The sequence below is a fragment of the Centroberyx gerrardi genome, chromosome 14, assembly GCF_048128805.1.
Source record: "Centroberyx gerrardi isolate f3 chromosome 14, fCenGer3.hap1.cur.20231027, whole genome shotgun sequence".
NCBI classification, from domain to species: domain Eukaryota; kingdom Metazoa; phylum Chordata; class Actinopteri; order Beryciformes; family Berycidae; genus Centroberyx; species Centroberyx gerrardi.
This window is the reverse complement of record NC_136010.1, coordinates 1,429,474-1,439,473: the sequence shown is the minus strand read 5'-3', so window position 1 is coordinate 1,439,473 and position 10,000 is coordinate 1,429,474. Positions and strand designations below refer to the sequence as shown.

The 10,000-nt window shown below is 46.1% G+C and overlaps 1 protein-coding gene across 1 annotated transcript in view; it reads right to left on the bottom strand.

Annotated features, from left to right (window-relative positions):
- LOC139921192 (uncharacterized) overlaps positions 1-10,000 on the bottom strand; it is a 76,899-nt gene that overhangs the window by 7,825 nt on the left and 59,074 nt on the right. Inside the window, 7 exon segments of the mRNA XM_078288049.1 lie at positions 1,788-2,027; positions 2,886-3,130; positions 3,656-3,817; positions 6,332-6,470; positions 7,082-7,228; positions 8,464-8,540; positions 8,822-9,016. Coding sequence (XP_078144175.1) covers positions 1,788-2,027; positions 2,886-3,130; positions 3,656-3,817; positions 6,332-6,470; positions 7,082-7,228; positions 8,464-8,540; positions 8,822-9,016 — 1,205 coding nt within the window.

The window sequence follows — 10,000 nt, the reverse complement described above, 5'->3', positions numbered from 1 at the left end:
TTGGGTGAACTATTCCTTTAAAGCAGGATCTGTCGTTGAATCTGTTCACCAACGTGTTCAGTGTCAGTTTTCAGTCTATTTTCGTGGCTCATTCAAACACTACAGACGCTACAAACTGGTCCAGCTGCATCTGATCCTGGTCAGTAGATTATATTCTGGTTTTCATGGCGGTCCAGAACCGAAATAACCCCCATGTTAAAACTAAGAGGAATATTGCTTTAACATTCCCTGTTGAAGAAAAACTAGACTAGCTAGCCTAGACTAGCTAAAGCTGATTGATGGTCTGATACTGGTAGAGCAGCTAAGACCAGCATGAAAGTGTCCAAAATATCTACTGAGCTGTTCACCAGATAACCAGCTTAGCTAGTCTCTTTTATTTCTTATAGAGTTAACATCGGTTGCTTTGCTAATGAGCCTGCCGGCTAGTTAGCTAGCTAACAGTTTGTTCAGGTTAACTGAGCTGACTCTTCTCAAGCTACAACTCAGAGTGTTTTGGAGTAGAGACTAGGGCTAAAGACAAGACAGTTTACTGTGTCACAGTAACCAAATCCACCTTATCACACTATTCACTTTTCCTCTCTGTTCCTAGCTGCTGGGTAGATTTACACTTTATTAACTAAGACAGTTCTACAGCGTTCCTCCATGATGGAGCCTCAGCTGGCTGGGAGCAGATTAAAGATAAAACTGTTAAATCCTGTATTGTTTGTTAAATCCTGTATGGTGGTTTGGACCTGAATGACTCGACCCGTCAGACAGAGTTCGGCTCTCTGATCAGAAGCGATCCGCGGCACAGAGACTCAGCTGAGTCTTAGAAAATGCATAGAAGACGAATATCAAAATGCCCTTAGAGACTTGGAGAGAGCAGGCTGAGGGGCGGGGCTAAAGGGCCATGTGGGGCTGTGTGTGTGTGTGTGTGTGTGTAGTGTAACTGAAGCTGTATGTATGCACACAGACAGACAGACAGACAGACAGACAGAGGGGAAAATGGGGTTGACAGCATCACAGTATGATGTAATGGATGGATGTGGCCTGCACTGTGTGTGTGTGTGTGTGTGTGTGTGTGTGTGTGAATTTACACCAGAGACGTAGGCTACAGTAAAACTATGGTGTCTCAGGTGGGACATCTTTCAAGCATTGCTAGCTCGTATGGTTTGTGTGTGTGTGTGTGTGTGTGTGTGTGTGTGTGAGGCTGCGTTCAGACACATAAGTCAACTCTTTGCTTCCCTCAGTTTCACTCTTCCTTATTCAAATGAATTAATGAGTCATTTAATTACATTTTTCTTAAACTAACAGCGAAGCCAAGATCACTCCACTTGTTTTTAAATCAACTGGTTTGAAGATTTTTTTTGAATTAACTGACATGATGTTGATCCCAGCAGACCGACCGCCTTCATCTGCTTTCTCTCAACATTCACTCTTGTTTTTAGGACATTATGTAGCAGGCGATGCGGTGTCAGTGGGCAGCGGCTCGTCTGCTCCGCTGGGACCGTCCCGTCACTGCAGGGTCGCAGGTTCGATCCCCAGCGGCCCGTGTGTCCGTTCACACTGCAGCTCAGTGTTGCACTTCTGATGTTTTGGGGTTTTTGCTTTTCTTGTAGAATGCCTCAGTGTTTCATGCTGTCTGACGCAATTCATAATAATTCATAATTTCACTTTCAAAATGAATGAGACAAAAAATTTTGTATCTGAGCAAAAATATCTCATCTGAGCACAGAGAGCTGCAGTCTGACCAGAGAGACACTGAAGCTCCGCCCACTCACTGAGCCGCTGAAGCTCCGCCCACTCACTGAGCCGCTGAAGCTCCGCCCACTCACTGAGCCGCTCCGCATCAGCTGCAGCTGAGTGACAGAAGTGGTTTGTGTCTGACTGCAGCCTCGGTGTGGAGGAGGAAGGCTGGAAATGAGGCACTTGGTATGATCCAGAGCTGCAGGAGACCGGTTCGGCCCGGCGGCCATGTTGGCTCCGGTCCGCTCAGCCACGTTGGCCCCGGTCCGCTCGGCCATGTTGGCTCCACGCTGCTCTTCGCTCTGCTAACATCAGAGGAAGCTCCAAAACGACGGGGAAACTTCTCATTGCTTTCCAGGCAAGCAAATCACATATCATCATTATTTCATCTCTCATAATTTCATTTACCCTATACATACTCTGCTTACAAAAATAAAAATAAAATCATCCAAATAATATTTCCATGCTAAGGTTACATATATAAAGAGATAGGACCGTTATCGCTCTTCCCACAAGGCGGCGCTGCTGATCTGCTCAGGCTCAGATCTGACTGAGGGGTTTGATGTAGTTTTTGTTTCGTTGCATAATCTGTTTTTTAAAAAGTTAGAATGATGAAGATGAAGATGATGAAGATGATGATGAAGCCACAAACAGAAAACCAGACTTGATGTGATGTTTCACCTGTCTGTCTGTCTGTGAATCATCACATCACACCAGGACAGACAGGAATGAGGCATGATGGGTAAAATCAGAGCGAGGGGATTGGACAGTGTTAAAGTGGGCAGTTCTGTGTGCAGCAGGGCTGTTGCGTCATTGGTTCTCCTGGCTTGGAGGGCGGACCAAAGGGACGGAGTCGGCCAATGAAAGACAAAGGCCTCTAATCCCGCCCTCTGTGCCAGCCAATCAGAAGAAGGTCCTCACGCTGCTTACTTCTCATCCTCCAATCAAAAACAGAGATGTCCCCATCATCCAATAAGACATAGAAAGAGGCGGGTCTTCCTCTCCTTAGCAGGCCAATCAAACATGGCAGAGCCCTTATAGCTAGCCAATCAAAAAATAAAAAGTCAGCCAATGAAAAAGAGAGAATTCTTGCTTCTAGCCAATCAGAGAGAGAGCCCTCCCGCTAAGTCCCTCCCCCTGAGCCGACTACCAATCAGAACCTGCGTCAGTCTCTGTGGGCTGGGTTCCAGCCAGGGGCCGGGGGTGTTCCCGTAACGCCATGATGATTCAGCTCTCCTCCAATCAGAATCCTCCCTCCACTCTGAGCCCGCCTCCCCGGTCGCAATGCTGGCCGCTGATAGGCTGATCTCTGAAAAGCTGGCCAACGATTCGCTGTCGGACGGATGGTGGTTGTCGGCGTCGTCCAGCGGCATGAGGAAAGAGAATGCCGCTTTCTGATTGGATGCTGAGGCAGAGGTCCCAGAATGCTTTGCATGGCGGGTGTCGCTTCCTAATTCCTCATCTATCTCCTCCCTCCTTCCCTCCTCTCTGTCTGTCCCTCTCTCCCTCCCTCTCTTCTTCCTCTCCCTCCTTCCTCCTGACTCCTCCTCTTCCTCCCTCCTTCCTCCTGTCTCCTCCTCCTCCTCTTCCTCCCTCCTTCCTCCTGCTTCCTCCTCTTCCTCCCTCCCTCCCTCCCTCCCCCCCTCCTCCTGCGGCTCTCTATCCCAGTTCTGAGCAGCGTTCCTGGGTAAGCTCCTGCTCTTCCTCCCCTGCTCTCTCTGCTCTTCCCGCTTCTCCTTCTGTCTGGCGGTCTGACTCCTCCAGGCCTGGCCTCCTCCTCTCCTCCTCCCCTCCCCCTCCTCCTCCCCCCCCTCCCTCCTCCTCTCCTCCTCCTGCGCCTCCTCCTCCACCAGGTCCAGGTCCAGGTCAGGAGTCCCTCTCCCTCCTCTTCCTCCTCCTCGTTTGGTTTCTCCTCCTGCGCTGCTCCCACCTGCGCTCCTCTGCCTCCCTCCCCCTCTCCTCCTCTCTCCTCCTCCTCCTTCTCCTCCTCCCTGCTGCCTGTTGAGGGAGGCGGTTGTCATGGTTACTGGATCCACACCCTGCTCCTCTGTGTGCGGAGAGGAGGAGGGGGAGAGGGCTCCCTCTTCAGGGCCTGGAGGAGACACAAATAATAACTGTAATCCACACTTACAAACACTGCAGGTACTTTGTGTTTCTTTCTTTCATAATTCACAAAGTCCATGATTGACACTTTAAGTCGGGTATTCTTTCACTTTGAGTATCTTATAGAAAAATACTGTTACTTTTATTCAATGTTAAAGAGTACTAGAGATTCCACAGAAGTTTAGCCTTTACCCAACGCTAAGACAATATATAAATTACGACGTTGGAAATAACGCAATTTCCAGTTTACACAGATAGATAAATAGATAGATAAATAATCGTCTTTATACACTGCACCATGTTCCTTTGTCAATCCAACCTCCCGGTTACTGCATCTGCTGACCTTTGACCTGCGCAGTTTGAAAAAAACAAACTAACCATCTGAGTCATTTACATCTCCAATACATGGAAACACTGAGCAGAAATCTGTCTGTGTTCACTCTGATTATCAGCTTACTCACATTAAGAGAATCAGATAAAGGAGTTTTCATGACTGACAGACAGTGTGGATGTGAAGGAGCTCAGTGAGTCCGGATGGGATGAAGCTGAGGTTCAGAACCAGGCAGCAGAGTGAAGTTTGTCTGAAGCTCTTCAACACTGAAAGCTTCAGATAAAAATCTAAAAATGTTTTGTGGAAATAAAGAAGTAGTAAATGGGCTTTAACTCTAAACGACACTGGTGTTCTCCTTTAAAGATTCTTCTTATTTTAGCTTATTATCTACTGTAAAAGGCTGGCAGGGTGTTTAGCGGTTAGAGAGACCGTCCTGTAACAGAAAGGTCACAGGTTCGATCCCTGTAACAAAGTGTCTTGAGCAAGGCACCGACCCTCCAGCCGCTCAGCAGTCTGAGTCTCTGGATGTGAAATGTAAAAATAAAGCCTGGACAGCTGGAGCGAGCGAGCGGCTCCATGCAGAACAATGCTGAGCTGTTCACTTCAGTCTAATCTGGTTTTCAACAGGCTCTAATCTGCTGCTCTGATAATGAAACTCTGTGTTCAGCCAGGAGAACGCCTCCAAGGACGGAGCGAGGCTCACGCTGCTGCTGAGGGACTCAGCCGAAACTCTGATCTGTGACTCTGTGATCCACATCGGGTCTGAATCTGGTTTCACCCGTTCAACACAAACCTGCACCAAAACTATTTTCACTACTATTTTCCATTACAGATTACATATGAAAATATTTTTATTGCTTTTGCGTTGTGAATAAATTCCACTTCTGAAACTGAAAGGGAACTGACCCCAGAACGGTCTTTACTTGCCCAGATTCATTGATCATTATGACAATGTATGACACCAACATTATTATTAACGTTATCAACGTTATTACCATGTTACTACCACATTAGTACCATGTGAATGCCACATGATTACCATGTAACTACTGTTATTTGTTGTTATTACCATGTTATTACCACATGACAACTACAGACAACTGAGAGCTGTTGATGAAAATGTAAAGATGAAGGGATGAGAGTGAGAATAAAGAAAAGAAAAGGAAAGAACTGAAGAAAAACTGTTAGAGAACTAACAGGGAGCGTTACCAACCGCGTATTTTCTGTCCGTCCGATCACGTAGAAACAGGGTTCTCCCTGCTTGGAGTTGGTCATACAGAGAGACAGGCTGGACAACTCCACTGAGGAGGAGGAGGAGGAGGAAGAACAGCAGAGGAAGAGGAGGAGGACGAGGAAGAGCAGCAGAGGAAGAGGAGGAAAGGAAAGGCAGAAACACAAAGTCAAGTCAAAGAGCAAGAGACAGAGAAATCAAGAGAATCCCAAAGCCGTGATTTGATGATTTCAGGTTAATTAGCCGAGAAATAAAACTCCAAGTAGAAGCGAGGAAAAGAAAAATTTGGCATCTTAAGCTCAAAGTTCATCTTTGTCCCATTGTGAATAAATGGGAAAAGATGGCGATGTCAAGAAGCTTTTGAGAAACTGGAAGTTAAATGATAGAGAGAAGGAGAAGAGGTGTTGATAAAAACAGAGCGGATCAATGGAGAGAAATCAGTCTGATCTTTTACGGACAGAGAAACATCGCCTCGTCTCCTCGGTTGATGAAGGGTTAATTTAGCTGCAGTTAAACTTTTGGGTGACATCACTCATCAGCAGCCAATCATGTACTAGCACTGCTATATGTCCCGCCTCTCACTGCAACACTATTGTTGCTACAGCTGTCAATCATGCAGCTGAGATCAGCCATTGGACAACAGCATGGTGATGCGGTTGCTTGTTGTTGGAGGGTGACACTGGTAATACTGACACTGCTGTGATTTGAAGTGAACCTGAACTATGTTTTAAAAAGCGTCGCTCGCTTCATTTGTAAAGCATGGGGGGAAAGGCAGGATGTTTGTTGGTGTGATATCTGAGTTTGCTGAATCTTTTTCTTTTTATGATGCTGTACAACCCGTAACTACTTGGTAGTGTCATGTAAGTCCATGTAGGCCAGGCACCTTGTGTGTATGACACTTTAATAAACTAATTAATCAATCAATCAATAATGAATCTCACCATAGTCAGGAACGTATCCGTTTCCCTTCTTGAGGACCAGATGGATTCGATGTCCTCCTCTTCTGATCTGCTCTACTGCCTGGCTGTGGGTCATCCCTGATGTGCTGTCTCCGTTTATCTCGACCAGCTGATCAGACACCTGGGAACAACATTTAATTTCATATTTAACACAATAATATATATATGATCAGTCTGACTGAATCAATCCTGCTGTGCTGCCTCTGTTTATCTCTACCAGCTGGTCAGACACCTGGGAACAGGTGAGCTTTGAATTATAAGGTTCTGTCAAAATTGGCTTATCTACATATTCACAATCTTTTGAATGTTACTTTATGTTTGTGTTGTGTTTCTTATTATTATTATTTTTTTTAAATAACATTTTGGGGTTAAATATTAAAAAAGATCACACAATACTACATAACAGTTTTGCCAGTTGGGGCATCACATTTTTGAGGCTCAATAACTCAGAACTGAACTTTACCCTCATAGAAACTTACAGTTCCAAGCTCGTGATTACTTAATATAATTTAAAATCATTTACAGCATAACAAAATAATAATGTATACATATATATATATATATGAGGTCAGCATGACTGAATTTTCCCTGCTGTACATTCACACTGAGACTAATCAATGTAATGACCAATACTGAATATATTCGTACAGCATTATAAATCAATAGAGAAGAATTTATACATTTGAATCCCTCTGCGTGTAAATGTGTTTTGGTGTGTGTGTGTGTGTGCACCTGTATCTTGTGGCTGCGCTGGGCCGGCCCCCCCTCCATCAGTCCCAGCACATACAGCCCCATGTTGTACTCACTGCCCCCCCGCAGGGAGAACCCGAAACCGGTCGGCCCTCGCTCCAAATCCACACTGTAGAACCTGGACTCCCCCTGGGCGAGAGACACAGAGAGACAGAGAGAGAGAGAGAGACACTCAGCATGGCAACATTATCACATTTAAAAAAAAACATTTAAAATATAAAACAAAACAAAGTAATCGTAAATAATAATAATCCTAATAATATAAACTAAAATAATGAAAATAACTACTAATAGCTACTGCTACTGCTGCTACTACTACTACTACTGCTACTGCTACTACTACTACTACTACTGCTACTGCTACTGCTACTACTACTGCTACAGCGACTACTACTACTACTACTACTGCTACTGCTACTACTACTGCTACAGCGACTACTACTACTACTACTACTGCTACTGCTACTACTACTGCTACAGCGACTACTACTACTACTACTACTGCTACTGCTACTGCTACTACTACTGCTACAGCGACTACTACTACTGCTACTACTGCTGCTACTGCTATTACTACTGCTACTGCTACTACTACTACTGCTACTACTGCTGCTACTGCTATTACTACTGCTACTGCTACTACTACTGCTACTGCTACTACTACTGCTACTACTGCTGCTACTGCTACTGCTACTACTGCTGCTACTGCTATTACTACTGCTACTGCTACTACTACTACTGCTACTACTGCTGCTACTGCTATTACTACTGCTACTGCTACTACTACTACTGCTACTGCTACTACTACTGCTACTACTGCTGCTACTGCTATTACTACTGCTACTGCTACTACTACTACTGCTACTACTACTACTGCTACTACTGCTGCTACTGCTACTACTACTACTGCTACTACTTCTGCTACAGCGACTACTACTACTGCTACTGCTACTGCTACTACTACTGCTACTGCTGCTACTACTGCTACTACTTCTGCTACAGCGACTACTACTACTGCCACTGCTACTACTACTGCTACTACTGCTGCTACTGCTACTACTACTACTACTGCTATTACTACTGCTACTGCTACTACTACTACTGCTACTACTGCTGCTACTGCTATTACTACTGCTACTGCTACTACTACTACTGCTACTGCTACTGCTACTACTACTGCTACTACTGCTGCTACTGCTACTACTACTACTGCTACTATTTTCTGCTACAGCGACTACTACTACTGCCACTGCTACTACTACTGCTATTACTACTACTACTACTATTGCGAGTACTACTACTGCCACTACTACTACAACTACTGCTACTACTTAATAAACAACACAAGTGAGTTTGAGAGTGACCTTTGACCTCCCTCTGGATCCCTTCATCAACCTGCCGTCAGCATCCAACTCTGCTCCTTCTGAAAGACTAGAGGAGTCTGGAGGAGGAGAGGAGAGAAGAGGAGAGGAGGAGAAACCAAACGAAAGGAGAGAAGAAAATACTTAATATATTTCCTCTTCCATTAAGCCCATCACTTAAACAGAAAAGAGTTGAAACAATTAGTTTAAATCCTACACACTGATACCAGCTTCAGGAGGGAAATACACTACAAACTAACCAGTATTACCACACTACAGTACTACATGGGGTGGTGGGACAGGACAGCCTCAGTGTGTATGTGTGTGTGCGTGTGCATGTGTGTGTGTGTGTGTGTCGTACGGTGGCGGGGCAGGACGCTCAGCCGCAGCGTGTTGCCCGCCCTCCTCAAGATCTGGGCGAGGTCTCGGTGCTGCAGGGCGACGACCGGCCGACCCTCCACCGCCTCCAGCTGGTCGCCCGGCTGGATCTGACCGCTGCGCGCCGCCGGGCTGCCGCGACGCACCGTGACGAACCGGTGGGACAGCAGGGAGGAGGCTGGGGGAGAGAGGGAGAGAGAGAGAGAGAGAGAGAGAGAGCGGGAGAGAGAGAGAGAGAGACAGAGAGAGAGGTTGAGTTGACTGATAACATTGTGATACGCAGCACACATTGATGTCTGGTACACAGACATCAATATAACAATATAATGACATTTTACACAAAATAAAAAAATCTGTCTATTCACACACACACACACACTGAGAAGCTAACACCGGGGACAGATTACACATTTTTCAAGATCAATTTGGCAACGATTTGAGATCAGGCAGTCTGTGGTAGTCCAGGGTAGTTCAGGGTAGATCAGGGTAGTCCAGAGTAGTTCAGGGTAGTTCAGGGTAGATCAGGGTAGTCCAGGGTAATCCAGGGTAGTTGAGGGTAGTTCAGGGTAGATCAGGGTAGTCCAGAGTAAATCAAGGTAGTCCAGGGTAGTTCAGGATAGTTTGGGGTAGTTCAAGGTTTTCCAGGGTAGCCCAGGGTATATCAGGGTAGTTCAGAGCAGTTCAGGGTAGTTCAGGATAGTCCAGGGTAGTTCAGGGTAGTACAGGGTAGTTCAGGGTAGTCCAGGGTAGTTCAGGTAGTCCAGGGTAGTCCAGGGCAGTTCAGGGTAGTCCAGGGTAGTTCAAGGTAGTCCAGGGTAGTCCAGGGTATATCAGGGTAGTTCAGGGTAGTTCAAGCTAGTCCAGGGTAGTCCAGGGTAGTTCAGGCTAGTCCAGGATCGTTCAGGGTAGATCAGGATAGATCAGGGTAGTTCAGGGTAGATCAGGATAGATCATGATAGATCAGGGTAGATCAGGGTTGTTCAGGGTAGTCCAGGGCAGTTCAAGGCAGTTTATGGTAGTTCAGGTAGATCAGGGTTGTTCAGAGTAGTCCAGAGTAGGCCAGGGTAGTCCAGGGTAGTCCAGGGTAGTTCAGGGTAGTCCAGGGTAGTTCAGGGTAGTCCAGGGTAGTCCAGGGTAGTTCAGGGTAGTCCAGGGTAGTTCA